Source organism: Thamnophis elegans, chromosome 6 (assembly GCF_009769535.1).
Source record: "Thamnophis elegans isolate rThaEle1 chromosome 6, rThaEle1.pri, whole genome shotgun sequence".
In the NCBI taxonomy this organism is placed as follows: Eukaryota; Metazoa; Chordata; class Lepidosauria; order Squamata; family Colubridae; genus Thamnophis; species Thamnophis elegans.
In genome coordinates, this window is record NC_045546.1 from 54,839,085 (window position 1) to 54,856,643 (window position 17,559).

A 17,559-nucleotide genomic window follows, 5' to 3' on the forward strand; every position below is an offset into this window, starting at 1 on the left:
GGGGCCCTTGATTTTGGAGGACTCCAGAAATCAAGTGACAGAATTGATGTCAAGAGTACAGGTGGAGAACAACTAAGAGTGAATCTGACAAATAGGTGCCCATCCTTGGGCCAACTCCATGACATCAGTGAGGCGAAACATCCTTATTTCTCCTCCCTTATTGCACTGGCAGATTGTTGTCCAGAAGCCTTGTTTCAGATGGCTAATTCCCTCTTGGGTAAGAGCCAGCTCCTCAAGTTTCCATCTGGCTGCTGTGATGAATTAATACAAAATGTTGCTGGTAAAAATATATCTTAAAATAGCACAGCTGATAAATCACAGACTACGGAGTATGGGGATGTGATGAAGTACAAAAGAGGGACTGGTAATGAGTGAGATCTGTCCTCAATTAGTGTTGCAAGGAAATGACAGTGTGTGGCCATGGCTGGCAGCTGCAGTAGATGAAATGGCACAGGAGTAAGTATAATGGTGCCAGGTCCCAAGTAACAAACTCAGTAAAAAGCGCGGAGAGGCAAATCCCCTATATCAGCAGAACTAGAAAACCTATAATGCCCTAATTGATGACAGAACCAAGAAAACAAACTTTGCATATCTCAGCTCACTTTCTCAGTTTATATTATCCCTCCCAAGACAGAGACAGTCCTTTTTGTAAACATAATTCTAGTTCTTTTTCAAAAGAGTGCTAAGTACATTTAGATAAGGATGCTGGGCAATGCTTGACTGGTCATTTTCAAAATGCCAATCAGCATCATGCAGGCGGCTGCCTCTGTAAAAGCCAGATGTATGGATTCTCCTGCATCTCAAATTAAGATGGCCATGGACAGCAGCCCAGCCATTAAAGGACATAGCACAGCAGCCTAAATTGCCCAGGAGGAACTAGGCAAAGCCAAATCTTTGACTATGTTATCAAACACATCATTGATGAAGAATGTTAGATTGCATCCACAAGAAAGGTTTCATTAGAGGAAGAAAAGTAGCATTCATTTCAAACAGCAAAACGCATCTTTATGCTATCTCCATGGCAAGTTGAGGATGATACGAAATCAAGGTCATTTGGACATGATATAAAAAACGGGGCATATCAGTGCCACAATTGGGGGAACATGAAATCTTAGAAACTAGAAGTACAGGGTAAAAAACAGTAAACTGGAATTAAGGCACACTCAGAGACTACAGAAAAACAACCTAACAAAAATGGCAGCAGTTCATTTACCAGTCCAGATTCCTGTTGTTAATGTTGATCTCAACACTAGAGAGATCAATGATCTACAATAACTCAATCCAAGTTTGCAGTGTTATTGAACAAAATTCCACTTCTTGTCTGCTTGATTTTTTTTTACATGCAATAGATTCAAGCATGGCTTAAATCTTACTCTATTCAAATACAACAATAATGCTTCATAATCCCTTTTCATACCAAGATCATTGTTTCTTAAAACAATGGGAAATGACATGCAATTTAAAAACAAATGTCAGTATTAAACTTTACAGCTGAGCATACACACTGTTTTTTTAATGCAACATCTGCTGGGGGCATGGGAAAGTTCAAAGTGCAATTTGAAATGGATTCTACAAAATCATATCTTAGAATTACAATGTCAAATGGAATCATTCCAAGGCACCAAATGAAATTAAGTATTTCATCTAATTCACAGTGATTCAATGGCAATTTGGAGATGGGATGGACTTTTCTAAGTCTCCAATATTTGATTTGTTTTTCATCAGTCATAAACCAAACTGATGTTGGTAAGATGGGAGAAGCTTGGAGTGGTGTGATAAACTTTCTGATATTGACATGATACCCAGCCACTATGTGCCTATCCTCCTGATAGGCAACTTGTGGGAATAATGCTCTGTTGTTTGTGTGAATTTGTTTGGGCAGGTTCATTTGGAAGAAGAGAGAAAAGAGAGAAAAGAGAATTAATTTAATTTAATTTAATTAACTACATTTATATGCCGCCCAATCCCAAAGGACTCCGGGCGGCTTACAAAAATAAAGAGAAAAAAAAGACAGAAATTAAGAGTCTTTCTGCTGCTTTTTAATTTATTTCACAAATTAATTAATTAATTAATCAAATGTATATGGCTAACCATCTGGATAGACTTTTTAAACCTTGTTTGCTCTTTGTTATCCCTCTTGCCTTTTTCCCCCTTATCCATTCCTTTTTATCCATATTGTTCCCTAAATATCAACTTGTTGGGCTGACATGTAGTTATTATCTCTGTTAATTGCTATGTTCTGCTGTGCAGCATTCTTTAGTTCTTTCAATGGATATTCCCCCTATTTCTCACTACCACCAATATTCTCTTCTTATTATTTATGTATCTGTTTTGTTTGCACTAAGTAGTCCATCTTTGTTGTGTAAGTTTATCTGATAGAGTATATTTGCTGTTAGATAGCTGTAATCCAAAACATTTCTTTAAATTGTTAAGAATTACAATAGTGATGATATAAATAGTTCTCAGACTTTTAAAAAATGTTCCACAAGTAGTATGTTGGGATATTCCCCTCCAAAAGATCACTCTGAATGAACCGTGTCAACAAATTTATATTTCAGTAAAACAAACAGTAAGTTTGTTTTTAAACAGCTTGTTAATGTTATATTTTTAAATGGTATCACATTTACAATCCTTTAGTGGAACTTCTCTATTGATTTTCTTTTGGACAATTTCCCCATTCATGTTATGCTTGCCTTCAAATAAAGTGGAAGGGAATATTTTAAAAAAGTCTTTGAAGATTGAACCCTTTGAAGAAATCCAGGTGAAGGTTTGCAGGGTTAATCTCTATTAAAAAATCTACCCCTCAGCTATTCTTGTCCCATTCTGCCAAAAAATGAAGCAGTGCAAGCATTTTGATCCTTTCAGCTTAGCCTTTAAATTAAATATTATATTAATTTACTTTTCAAAACAGTGTACATCAGGTTGCCTTCAAATTTTGAATCACTAACGTGAATCAAATCATGAATTTGAACCTCAAATCCTAATCAAATGTTGGCTGACTCATTGACACTCCCCCAAACTCCCATTTTTAATTTAGGATCAAGTGAGTTGAAAGAACTCAATAATCTCATATTTAATTCTGCCATATGCTTCTGCCTTTAAGGTGCCATTACTGTTTTAATTATATGTAATTCAGTAATTTCAATTTACTTTTACATCATCTGTAGTGATTTGTTTTATTTATATTATGAAAGCATTACCCAAATGACTTCATTTTCATGTCATCAGTACACAAATGACACAATGTAATTTGTATGTTGTTATAATAACATGATATAGAGAACATAAATGTCCACAAGTATATAGTTTATATTTAATAGTCATCTCCTCCTCATCTATGGTCCAGTAAAATAAAGTTTCACAATTTGGAGACCAAACGGTTAAAAATAGCTTAAATTTAAACTAGTACTAAATATAATAAACACATTTACTCATGGGAAACTAATGGCAAAAATTTAAGTGTAAAGTATCAATATCAGGCTGTTGAGGAACTCTGTTGCCATAATGCATCATGTAGAGAATTCCTTGGCATATTTGGCATGTTAACAATATTCAAAGTTTAATAACTATGTAGAAAGTACCTGCTTCATCAGTGGTGATAGTAAGTTCATTGCTGGCTTCACTTTTGCCGATCCGATTTTTTGCATACATGCGGATGTTGTAGGTGGAAGAAGCATGTAGGTCAATGATGGTGGCTTGATTCAGCTGTGGGGAAACATCTTTGGTTCTTTGGACAGAATCCCATGAGTCTATTTAAAGAAATTGTGATAAATATAGTAAATTTTCTTCCATTTATAACTTCCTTTGTTTAAAATATTGAACTATGTAACAAGTCAACCAGTGGCGGGTTCCTACCGGCTTTCCTATTGGTTCGCTAAGCGTGGTCACACCAGACGCACGCTGTGTGCATATGCACACTTAAAAGAAACTTGCTCAGAAAGCAAGGAAAACAGCTGCGGAGCGGCAATTCAGTCTTGATGCCCCTGATCAACTAGGCTTCAGAAGCTGAAATAAAGGTAGGTATAACTCAGGGGTGGGCGGTAGGGCCCAATTTCAAAGCAACAAAGAACCGGTACGCTCTCTGCTTGATAGCTCTGGTTCGGGAGAACGGGTGCAAACTGGTAGAAAGCCACCACTGAAGTCAAACATTTCAAAGACTGATAACACTGGTAATATTTCATTATATTTACTCTAAGTTAGATAAGACTTTGATCAGGTCAGTATTTATACACATCATTTTTAACATTCATATTCCCTCAAAGTGCTAAAAGAACATAAACAGGAAAGATATTAAAGAAAATGCTTAGAACAGATATTAGTTGGAGATTCTTTTTTGCACTATAGACTTTTTATGCACTATAGTTCTCTTTGGTATAAATTGTTTTGAAAAAATAGGCAAGTTCATGCAGTACACCAGCCTTTCACAACTTGATGACTTCCAACTTTTTAGTTAGTTGGCTAAGACATGTAACAGTTGTTCTAATAACAGAAAGGGAATGGTTAGTGAAGTGTAGGTGTCTGCTAATGGCCAATAGTTATCTTGCCAGTCAGAACAGGATGGAGTCTCAACTGCTCCTCTATCTACTCAATACTGAGGATAAACAGTAACAAATACAAAATAAAAAAAATGGGAAACCATTTTTCTATGAACAATCATTAACCCTTTGTTGAATCAGGTGAATGAAGGCACACTCAGGCTTCAGAGTAACAAGCAGCTCTTTATTAGCACAAGTCAACTATGTACAATCCAGCAAAGGTTCAGTCTGACAACAGCCCTTTTATAGGGAGCTGTCAGACCCTTCGACCAATCAGATTGAATCTTTGTTCCCGCCAGAACAGAGGACCTTGGTGTAAACCATTACCAATGTTTCTGGTATCTAACACCCCTCCCCTCTTAGATGGGCTCAACTGACTTGTAACGTAGTCACGCAGGTAGGCGGGCTTTCTGGTGGCTCACCCAGACCTGCACAGTTCAGTTGGTGGGGGTTCTTCAGTCAGGTCGGGTGGACCTGTTGTCTCCGTGGCTTCACCTTGTGGAAGCTCCAGGAACTTCTCACAGGCCGCGGCTGGAGTTTCTGGAGCCAGTTCGCTCGGAACTCGCTGTGGGATGCAACAATTACAGATAAGTGCCCCAGTACCTTCAGGATTGAGTTATCTGTGGAAGGAGTGAATTTGTGCTCCTTTTGTGTAGGGCTTTGGCTAACTCGTGTAGGAGTTACCTCTGGTTGCCTAAGATTGGAGTTGGAGATGCGCCCACGGTGTTGGTCAATGTGCCGTCTCCAATTTCGACTGTCCTCAAGCTCTAATAGGTAAGACCGAGGTCTGGTGATGCCTATTATTGTGGCAGGAATCCAAAGAGTTCCCCCAGCATAGTTGTGGGCGTAAACTTGATCCCCTATGCTAATGTTTCTTATTTTGCCAGTCGAATCTGGGGGCGATGCGGCAGATCAGATTGGGTGTAGCCGGTTTAAGTGGGACCTTAGCCAGCAACCCATTAGAAGCTCGGAAAGGCTTCTACCAGTGGTAGCACTTGGTGTGATGTGCTGTATGAAGAGGAATTGATCAAACCGTGTTTGCCAATCTCCCAGGCCCATCCTGGATAGGGCTTCTTTTGCAGATCTCACCATTCTCTCCATCTGACCATTGGAAGCCGGATGGAATGGAGTGACCAGGGCATGTCTGATTCCCTGTGCTGCTAAATAGGTCTCGAATTGCATGGCCATAAATTGGGGCCCATTGTCAGGGACCAAAACATCGGGCAGGTCATGAGTGGAGAAAAGTCTCTGTAGTGCCTTGATGACAGAAGCTTCTGCCATGGTAGAGGTCATGAGGACTACTTCTAGCCATTTCGAGTAGGCATCCACAACTACCATAAAGGTCTGACCATGAACAGGGCCAGCAAAATCTATGTGCACCCTAGACCATGGTGCTTGAAGTTGCTCCCACTCCTTAGCAGACACCTCTGGGGGAGCTATCTGGACTCCTGGCATATTGTGCAGGTAGCCACCCATTCTTCTATCACCCTGTCCATGTTAGGCCACTACACATAACTCCTGGCCAAAGATTTCATCCTGACAATTCCAGGATGCCCTACGTGCAAAGCCTCTAATACTGCAATCCGCAGTTTGGGTGGAACAACGACCCGGTCCCCCCACAGTAAACAATCATTTATTACTGACAGTTCGTCACATTTGCAGTAAAACATTTTAAATTCAGACCCCACAGGACTCTTGGGCCACCCCCTCCACACCCAGTTCAAAACCTGTCGGAATGTAGAGTCTTTTGCTGAGAGGCGGGCGACGTCACAAGATGAGATGGGACCAGCCTCAAGACAGTCAATGAGGAGGATTGGTGTCTCGAGGGTAGGGCTGCAAGCAGTTCAGGCAGTGGGCATTGACTCAAGGTGTTGGCATACCCCAAGGTAGAGCCAGGTCGATGGACAAGGCGATAACTGTAGGCTGCGAGGAAGATTGTCCATCTGGTCATTCGCGGTGACAAAGAAACAGGGGTAGGCTGGTCCCCAGCCAGCAATCCCAGCAATGGTTTGTGATCCATGATGAGTTCAAAGACACAGCTGTAGATGTACTCATGGAACCATATCACGCTGGCGACTGCAGCCAGAGCCTCACAGTCCAGTTGGCTATAGTTCCGCTCAGTAGCAGACAATGTTCATGAGTAGTAGGCAATGGGCGCCTCAGTTCCATTGGGCATGCGGTGGCTGAGGACGGCTCCAACACCAAATGGGGAACCGTCACACGTTAGGACAAGTGGCAGAGTCTGGCTATATTGGACCAAAAACGTGTCCACTGACAGCAGTTTCTTCACCGTGGTAAATGCAGATGCTTCAGCTCTGCCCCAGAACCACTTGACGTGTTTGCTGAGAAGCCGATGCAAAGACACAGCAACCATGGCTTTCTGCTTGAGAAAAGCACTGTAGAAGTTAAGGAGCCCGAGGAATGCCTGCAGTTTGGTCTGATTGCCTTAATTTTTTTGTTGGTCGGGTGAATCCCAGAGCTGTCGATGAGGTACCCTAGGAATTCAACCCTTGGCACACTAATTTGGCATTTCTTTTTTGAGGTGGAGGCCTTTGTCTCTGATTCTGGCCAGAGCAGTTCCCAATCTTTTAAATAATTGTATTTGTAGCCGATACCAATATGTCGTCAAAATAGGGGATGACTCCTGGAACCCCCTGCAAAAGCCGTTCCATGATGCTTTGGAAAAGGTCCAGAGACGATACTAACTCCAAATTGAAGGCAGGTGCATTTGAATGCACCCCTGTGCGTCATGATGGTTTGGGTCTCCGCCATGGTGCCATCTACAGGCAACTGCTGGTATGCCTGCACCATATCTAATTTTACAAAAACTTTTCCAGGGCCTAATGAGTGCAGTAAATGCTGTACAATGGGTACAGGAGAAGTGCTTTGCTTCAAAGCTTTGTTTATCGTGCACTTGTAATCTGCGCAGATGCGGACAGACCCATCAGGTTTGACAGGTATCACTATAGGGGTCTCCCAGTGTGAGTGATCTACCGGCTCTAGGATTCCCTGGCCAATCAATTTGTCTAGTTCTAAATCAATTTTAGGGCAGAGAGCGAAAGGTACTCTCCTGGGTTTTAGCCTGTTGGTAGCTACACTGGGGTCCAAGTTAAAAGATGTTGGAGTCCCCTCATACTTACCTAGACCGGTACTTAAGATGTCCTCGAATTCCTTAAGGAATTCCTCAGTGCTTTCGTCTCATATGGTGTTGATTCTGGTCACTTCTAAGCCCAGGGCTTCGAACCAGTCAAGCCCCAGGAGGTTCTGTAGGTCTCCGTTGACTACCGTCACTGGTAGCTTGCTGCAGAAGGTCTTGAACCTAACCAGGAAAGTTGCCTGGCCCACGATGGAGACTCGGTTCCTCTGGTAGTCACGAAGGCGGATGTCTGGAACCCACAACTGATACTTTTTAAGGCTAGGGATAGCCTGTTTGAGCGCTGCCCAATACATTATGGTCAAGGATGACCCTGTGTCAATCTCCATATTGCATGGAGAGTCCTCAATGAGGACTGTGATTTTCAGCTTTTTTGTCCGCTTTGTGCAGATTTGGCCAATGGAGGTGTGGTAGGTGACTCTGGTGTTGCCTTTTGTTCACTGTGGTGGCAGCTGCTATGCCCCTTGGTTGGGCCTCTGCTGGTGGTTAGGTATGCTTCTGGGCTTCCAGGTTGTAGCGGGGCGATTGCTTCTGCAGACCTTGGTGATGTGCCCCTTGCATTCGCAGCGTTGACAGATGGCATTGTAGAAACGGCAATGTGTTTTGAGGTGGTTTCCTCCGCAGCCGGCGCAAGGCGGGAAACACAGTTCAAATTTTCACGCCGGCTTGGTGCGATCACTGCGCATGTGGTAGCTGTCATCTTCGCTCTCCAAGCCTTCAGACTCTGTGGTCTCGCGATGCACGCCTGCGCTCTTCCGCATGCTCTTTGGAATATTTTGACGCTGCAGGATTTCCATTGATTTAATTGAAGACTCAGTAGCCCTGGCTTCGTCTAGGGCAATTTGGAGAGTAAAATTAGTTTTTGCTAATAACCTCTTCTGCAGACCAATGTCCCTAACACCGCATATGATGTGGTCAAGTAGTAGTTTATCAAGATCTCTAAACTCGCAATACTCTGTGGCCTTTCTGAGCGCCGCAACGTATTCGTTGATGATTTCCCTTCTTTTTGGTTACGGATGTTAAATTTGTGCCTCTAGGCGTATTTAGATGGTCTGGGAGCATAGTGTGTCCTCAGTGTCTGTTGTGGAACAGACTAAGTGACCGATTGGAGTGGCATTGGCTCGGACAAATCCTTCGCCATCTTGAACACCTCTGATACGCAGTAGCTCAGGAACATATTCTTTTTTCGGCCTTCAGAAAGGTCCATGAGGTTGTTGGCTTTGAGGAAGCAATCTAATCTCATCATGTAGGATTCCCAATGTTTGGTGACTGGGTTGTACAGAGTCGGTGGGGCATGCATTGTCATCTTGTGTTCCTGAGTGCATTTGAATTTGCCGCTCAAAGATGGCTGCTTGATGCCATGCCGTGCTCCGGGCTGGATTGACTTGCTGGATTGTTGTGCTCTTTTTGTCTGCCTAGTTGCCTTCCAATCCCATCTTCATCACCAGTGTTGGATCGGGTGAATGAAGCACACTCAGGCTTCACAGTAACAAACAGCTCTTTATTAGCACAAGTCAACTATGTACAATCCAGCGAAGGTTCAGTCTGGCAGCAGCCCTTTTATAGGGAGCTGTCACACCCTCTTAGAATTTAAAGTGCCAAAATAGTTTATTGTTTGATTAGAAGGACATATGGAATCTGGAAAATTGGATATCCATGGCATCAAATTCTTGTTTCTGACTCTAACTGAGCAGGAAATGGGGGAAAGTGCCTAAGAAGGGAGAGGGACTGATCAACTTCATAGCAGCCCTAGAATTAAACCCCGACTATATTGTTATTTTCTCAAGTTTGTACAAATCTCTTTCTCTGCTTCAGTGTAAGCAGGAAATGAACAGAATCTTGCAGGTGTGAAGGCTGAGCACCAAAGGGTTGTGAACAGTTGCTTGAGGAATCAGCAGCTGTACAGAAATGAAAGCAAGAGAATGTGAATAGTAATATTCACACATAACTTGTTCAGCAGCTTGTCCTAATCAGTATCTTCTGTCAAGTCCTCTATTGTTTTCATGAGCCTCTACACATAAAGATGCTATAGGACAATGATGGTGAACCTTTTTGGCACTGAGTGCCCAAACTGGACCGCATGTGCATGTGTGCACGCTGGGGCACTGGAAACCCAAAGACCAGCTGGCCGGTGCACGCATGCCTGTTTTTTGGGTGTTTTTCTGGCCATTTTTTGGCCTGAAAACTCCCCAAAAATGCCCCCCCCCAAAGCCGACAAATGGCCAGAAAACAACCCAGAAAACAGCCCAAAAAACAGCCCAATGTTTGATTATTTTTCAGACAGTTTTCAAGCTGTTTTCAGGCAATTTTTGGCTGTTTTTGGCTGCTTTCAAACTGTTTTCCAGCATTTCAGGGCCTGCGAAGACCAGCTGGAAAGGAGAAGAGCAGCTGGCGAGTGCCCACTGAGAGGGGCTCTGAGTGCCACCTCTGGCATGCGTGCCATAGGTTCACCATCACGGCTATAGGGATTTCTATAGGATTTGCCCTTAACTACTACTGCAGTGATAAGAAAAAAAAGATAAAGACCTCACCCCATTCCTAAGAGGTTTGTAAGGAGAGTGCAGAAGGGCATCAACACACCTATCGTCCCTGTCCTAATGTTTCTTTTTATTCATATCCATTTCATGTATCCAAAATCATGTTTATACATATATATGTTGTTTAATACATGCTTGACGAAATAAATAAATAAAAATAAAAATAATAGATTTAGTCTATAGCATCTAGAACAGAGTGAATGGGCAGCTCTTCAATAGATATATTCAGAATCTAGTTGTCTATATAAAATTAACAGCAGACTACAATGAATGGTTAGAGATCTCACACACACTGTGCTAAAATCCTTCAGCATCTACAGCCTTTATATGCATTATTAAAAGTCTTATTTTTGACTGGGTAAAGTGATATATCGCTGGGTTGAGTTTCAGGCTGTTACCCCTGAGGATGTGGACAAGGCCATGAGAGCTGTAGGAGCCTCCACATGTGTGCTGGACCCGTGCCCCTCCTGGCTGGTTGTCAACAGCAGAGAGGTGACACGAGGCTGGATCCAGGCGGTTGTTACCGCCTCTCTACGGGAGGGGGTCTTTCCCCCCGCTTTAAAGGCGGCGGTGGTGAGACCCCTCCTGAAGAAACCATCCTTGGATCCAGCTGTTTTAAATAACTATCGTCCAGTCTCCAACCTCCCCTTTGTGGGGAAGGTTGTTGAGAAGGTGGTGGCCTTTCAGCTCCAGCGGTCCTTGGAGGAAGCCAGTTATCTCGATCCTTTCCAGTCAGGCTTCAGACCTGGCTGCAGCACAGAAACTGCTTTGGTCGCGTTGACCGATGATCTCTGGAGAGCCAGGGATGGAGGCCACGCCTCCATCCTAGTGCTCCTTGACCTCTCAGCGGCTTTCGATACCATCGACCATGGTATCCTTCTGCGACGACTGCGAGAGGTGGGGGTGGGAGGCGCTGTTTTACGGTGGTTCTCCTCTTACCTCTCGGACAGGTCGCAGTCGGTGTTAGTGGGGGAGCAGAGATCGACCCCTAGGCCCCTAACGTATGGGGTGCTGCAGGGTTCGGTCCTGTCCCCCCTTCTTTTCAACATCTACATGAAACCGCTGGGTGAGATCATTCGCCGGCACGGGATAAAATACCACCAATATGCGGACGATACCCAGCTGTATCTGTCTGCCCCGTGCCAACTCAACGAAGCGATGGATGTGATGAGCCAGGGTCTGGAGGCTGTTAAAGACTGGATGGGGGTCAACAAGCTTGTGCTCAATCCAGAAAAGACCGAGTGGCTGCTATGTTTCCCTCCCGTGAATTGGCCAAACATTCCATCACTCAGGCTGGGGGGTCAAATTATACGCCCCTCAGACAGGGTTCGCAACTTGGGAGTCCTCCTGGACCCACAGCTGACCTTCGAACATCATTTGTCGGCTGTGACCAGGGGGGCATTTGCCCAGGTTCGCCTGGTACACCAGTTGCGTCCCTACCTGAGCCGGGAGGCCCTCACAACAGTCACTCGTGCCCTTGTGACCTCTAGGCTGGAATACTGCAATGTGCTCTACATGGGGCTGCCCTTGAAGAGCATTCGGCGGCTTCAGCTAGTCCAGAATGCGGCCACGCGAGCAATTGTGGGTGCACCTCGCTTCACCCATGTAACACCTATCCTCCGTGAGCTGCACTGGCTGCCTGTCGATCTCCGGGTGCGCTTCAAGGTGCTACTTATCACCTATAAATCTCTCCATGGTAGTGGGCCTGGGTACTTGAGAGACCGCCTACTGCCAATTACCTCCACTAGACCGATCCGATCGCATCGATTAGGCCTCCTCCGAATTCCATCTTCCAGCCAGTGCAGACTGGCAACTACCCGGAGGAGAGCCTTCTCGGTAGCTGCTCTGACCCTCTGGAACGAACTCCCCGTGGAGATTCGGACCCTCGCCACCCTCCAATCCTTCCGCACCGCTTTATAGATCTGGCTGTCCCGGCTGGCCTGGGGTTAAGATTTTAACCCCACCTGAATTGTGTGACTGTTGTGCTTTCTTTTAATATGTTGTATTGTCTCCATGTTTGGAATACTGTTTGTCTTGCCCCCCCACCCTTCTGAATTGTGAGCTGCCCTGAGTCCCCCCCAGGGAAAAGAGTGGCATACAAATAAAGGAATTTAAAAAAAAAAGGAATATATTGCAAGATAACAATTTTTGGGTCAAGGTACCTCAGCTAACTTACAGAATATGTCTGGATTCAGGACCCATGACTCCCATTGAACTGAAATTTGACAAATTTGATCTTATAAGATTATATTAACATAAAACAGTTTATGACATAATACAAAATGTTATATAACATATCCTGTGCTGATGTTTGACTATGCTATATAGTTTACCATGGGCTATTTTCAAGCCAGATATATCTCTAAATGTATCTCAACGTTTCCAGTGAAGGCAATGATTGTAAGTTCTGCTATTGTTGAAGGCATCATAAAGAAATGTGTTTGAAAAGATAGCCCAAGGGTTCATGGACTGTCTAGTTACTTTAAAAGTTATGTTAAGTTTGTTCTCCATGAAACATAAATTCAGGTTCCTATAAAAATATCACTGGAGGATTTTAAGAAAATACAAATATAAAATGGCAACCATCAATAGAGTAAAACAGGCAAAACTGATCCCTTAGGCTTGGGGGATGCGGGGGAGAACCAGGTCTTAATGGCTTTCCTAAAGATGAACAGCATGCCATATATTGGGAGGCAGATTGTTCCAGAAACATGGGCTACCATAGAAAAGATACACCTTCTAGAGATCCTAAGATAACAAGATTTAAAAGAATGAACCTATAGCAGGCTCTCTCTGTGGAAGTGTGGGAGGCAGGCAGATATTCTTGGAAGAAGAAAGTCAAGTAACCTGATCCTATGCTCTGTAGGGCTATAAAGATGATAACCAGAGCATGGAATTTTATCTACAAGCCTACTGGAAACCAGTGCAAATCATGGAGTTTGATGTAATATGTGCATAATGAGATACGTTCATAATTACCTGCATTGCTGCATTCTAAATTAACTAAATGGTCAATATCATCATCAACTACAACAAAATCATTCTGACCATCTTTAGAGAAAAATTTAAATTAAGGAGGAATGAAAGGAAAAATCCTCCAAAAGTTTTCATTTTCATTAGTTTGGAGAAAATTGAAGAAAATATATTTAAAGGTAAATTGATAGTTTTCCATTTCTGCCAACCTTTCAATCATTCTGTCCTCTGCAAAACTAGTAGGTTGACTCGGTGCTTTTGGGAATAAAAATATGTCTTATATTTCTCAAATACAAATGTGACAGTCTTCTTGACCTCTGCACCTTCTCTACAGTTGTTACTTCAGATTCTAAATTTATCTGGCAAGAGGTATTGCAGTACATTAGGAAAATGCAAGACTGGAGAAGGCCATCATGATTATGGCTCATATGACAGACCTCTTTCCCTTGGCCCTGTCACCTTTCCAAGCATAATTAAGGATTCTACCTCACTAATTTCATCAGCTCAGTTGTACCAGAATTCTTCTAAACACCCTTTTGCCATAATTTATTAGGAAAAAAGAACCACAAAGGTGATGTTTTTCATTTATACTACACCAGCATTTATATGGCCAGGGCCATAAAAAAAAACATTATATAAATTCTAATATGTGTTACTTGATAAACATGTGTAACTCACTATACAAGAATTACCGGTAATAAATTACTGGTAAGCTTGAAATTGTTTAAAATGAGAATGCTGTTATCTGGAGATACTAAAAACAAATCTTCAAAACTGGGTTCTAAATTTCATGCTACTAAGTGAAAAACAATGCCTCTTCCAAAGAAGCTAAGTTAAAATAAAATTTATGCAAGAGACGAAAGGAAAAATATTCTCCCTGCAAGTGCCTAAGGCTTAATCCTTTCCCCCTCTGTCCTCTAGATAAAGTTATTGTCACCTTAAACAACTTTGACTCCCTTTCTGTTGCTAATAGAGGTAAGAGTATTAAAAAGTCTTGTTCAGTAAATTGATGTTCACTTTAGCTGCTAGAGAAAGATCTTTTCTATCTGAAGACATTTATAAAAGAAATAATTCAATGATATGATTATTGTCTCAATATCTGATTTGCCACCATTACTAGTTGCAGGCTGATCTGCAGCGTCCAAGTGAGGCTGTGGAAATGAAGTCACAAAAAAGAGATCCAATTATCCAATTACAAATCTTGTAGCTCAAAAGTATAAATGGGATCCTGCTAGTTGTTAACCTTTGCCTAGGATTACTGAATTCTAATCACGTTTCCAGCAGCTATCTGCATGGTCAGAAATTTTAGTTTCTTGTGAAAATGTACTTTGATGTATCTGTTTAACCATCTCCTTCAAATGTAACCAAATTTAATCTGATTGGATGCATTTTTAAAAACAAGGTAAGAGGAACTCTTAACCTCTTGCTTATTATGATCAGATGTTGGTAACCTGGAATGGATAGCACATGGTGGAAGAAGAGGAGTCATAGGCATGAGTCTGGTGTCCCAGCAGCATAAAGAAAGCAGTGTAAAGCAGGGCCACCAAGTTTACTTTTATCATCAATGATGTTAGGGCAAATTAAATGTTGTTTTGGCTTTGCTGACTTGGGGGAGGTCACTAGTTATTACAAATGCCAGGAAACAAGTGTCTGACAGAATAAGCTGCCTTTCTGTTTCTCTAATAATGCTTTCTGCTTAGACATCTTTATTAATAAAGACAATAATTCTTCAGTCTTCAAGCTGTAATTGAAACCAATCTGCATAAAAGGTTAAATTTATGGGAAGGAAGAATAAAATAAATAAACTCAGACACTTATTCTTAATATTAGAGACATCATCAGCTAAGATAAAATCGACTCCTCATAGTTGAGAAAAAATACTACATATAAATAAAAATACATAAATAAAAATTATTATATATTTGGCACATTTCATTAAAATCCCTGCTCAAGCTCATGGAGCAAAAGCAAGATCATCATCAAATCATATCCATCCATCCTAATAGAAAAGCAGGAAATGTTGCAAAGCTGTAGGATGGATTTCATAGAATATCTTACCAGACTTGTTTTTGCATTCTATATCATAGCCTGTGATTGGACTATTTCCATCAAATCCCATGGTCCATCTTAGGGCAATGCTACGTGCTCTCACTTCTCGAATTTCTATTTCTGGAGGATCTGGAGGTTCTGGACAAACAGACAAATTCTGCTTTAATTAAGAGAAAGAATCACCACTTACAATGACACAAAATATACGGTACATCAACACTAAACTATTTTACCATTTTCTTCACTCACTGAATTTTATATTCATTTGTCCCTTTCCATAAATTTAGAAATATATTTTTCTCATTATCTTATTTAAAAATCTAATATGTATAAAGTTGTTATACTAAAACTTCTACCAGTTCTCTCCCCAGAACTGCTGTTGCCTACAAAATTCATATGATGTTGATTTTCCGTACTGCAAACTTAAGTAAATTAAGATAGCAGTACTATTAAAACTGACTCTCTCTACTTCTACATTTCTTATTATGCATGTGTTAGCGCAACACTATCAACTGGGAAAGAGAGAACAGTCATTTAAGGATTAAATTCTGGCAGGTGGAAGCAAGATGGTAGAACATAGCCTAAGGAAATACACAGGTATCTATTGTGTTCTCTTCAGCTGTCCTGCCATTCTCAGATGGCAGAGACACTCTTATGACATGAGTACTGAAGAAAGACTCAACTATGACCCATCTGGCTATGGTACATAGAGGGGCTACCATGTTGCAGTCTTTAGAAGGTCAATAGTCTTAGGATGGCCCTCTCAGTTTGTGTTTGAAATGTATGGAGGTAGGGGGAAGGGGAGGGGTAAGGAAGAGAAGGGAGTAAGTATCTTTAAATATGTTTGTACAAAGTGAACTAAAATGTAGTAGCTAACCACACTATACAAAATTAAACAGTCTTGCAAATAAGTAAAAAGAATAAAATTCTGTACTAAAATTATCTACACCCATGGCCCCCAAACTTTCTGGCACTAGACACCAGTTTTGGAAGAAAATTGTCTTCCGTGGATGGCTGGGTGGGGCTCACATATGCAGATAGCAGATGAAGCTTCACTTGCTCACCCACCATTTGTGCAGCTTTGGCTCCTAACAGGCCATGGACCGATACCCGTCCACAACCTGGGGCTTGAGACCATGGATCTACATTGAATGATGCATAAGCAAATATTCTGATTTTGGGTTTAGGTGTCTGCATTTTATATGTATTTAATTTATAAATATACGGATATCTAATGAAGTATATAACAGTGAATATTCTGTACTAGAATATAAAGAAGAACCAGCAGTTCCTCCATAATGCATAGTTGTTTCAGCTAAAATGTTTAAATTAAAAAAGCCCCTAAGCTTTTGTTTCAGGGATAAACAATTATATTATTGTAAATGCGAATTAGAATCCCAGTTTACTGTGAATCCTAGTTGGATATGGGATCTTCTATGTAAGAGTAAGTATGATATGTAGTTGTGTGCCTGGTTTTTGTTTGGATATGGCATTTAATAAGACATACTTAAGGTATTCTAGAATCTACCCATTCCTGTCTGATTATGGTTCCTTTCCTTAGTGAGAAGTATAGTTAAGGAAATCTGGTTAGGTACATACTGACTATTTGGATTCAGAATATATATTGATGTATTTCATTTAAAGCATACTGTCTTTTAAAAAATTGCACTATTTCTTCTTCATAATTGAAATCAGGCAGTTTTTGTTTAGGTTACGGCAAACCTAAATTACCTAATTAAGATCACTAGCAAGACTAAAATTACCTAATTAAGATCACCAGCATACTTCTATGAATATTGGATAGAAGCAAGTCCTACTGGCTTCCTACAAATTTCCAAATTTGTGCTTATTCCCCCACACCTCATTTATTGGCATTCTCCCTTAACATCTTCATCTTTAAACAATACAATTCTCTCTTTATGATTCTTTATCACTTTCTCCATAAATATATTTAAACATCAATAGCATTTCTTCATAGAAAGTATTTGTTGATCCCTGCTGAATCACTAATATTTAATATTTTAGATATTGCTCAATGTTCCATCATAATTCCAATATTTTAATTTTCTATAAACACCAATAAAACCAATTACTAATAAAGTTTGATCAGTCCCAGTATTATATCTCTAAGTCCCCATAGATGTTGAAAGCTATAAATTTCAATATATATTTTACACAACAACAACAACAACAACAATAACAACAACAACAATAAAAATACATTTATGGAGATGCCAGAGTCGAAAAAAAGAACTAGAAAAAATCATGAAATATCATGACCTGGCCATCGAAACTACACGGCTATGGATGA

The 17,559-nt window shown here is 41.2% G+C and overlaps 1 protein-coding gene across 1 annotated transcript in view; it reads right to left on the reverse strand.

Annotated features, from left to right (window-relative positions):
• The window catches only part of DSCAM (DS cell adhesion molecule), a 320,316-nt gene that overhangs the window by 83,849 nt on the left and 218,908 nt on the right, over window positions 1–17,559 (reverse strand). The window contains 2 exon segments of the mRNA XM_032219921.1: window positions 3,582–3,749; window positions 15,258–15,386. Coding sequence (XP_032075812.1) covers window positions 3,582–3,749; window positions 15,258–15,386 — 297 coding nt within the window.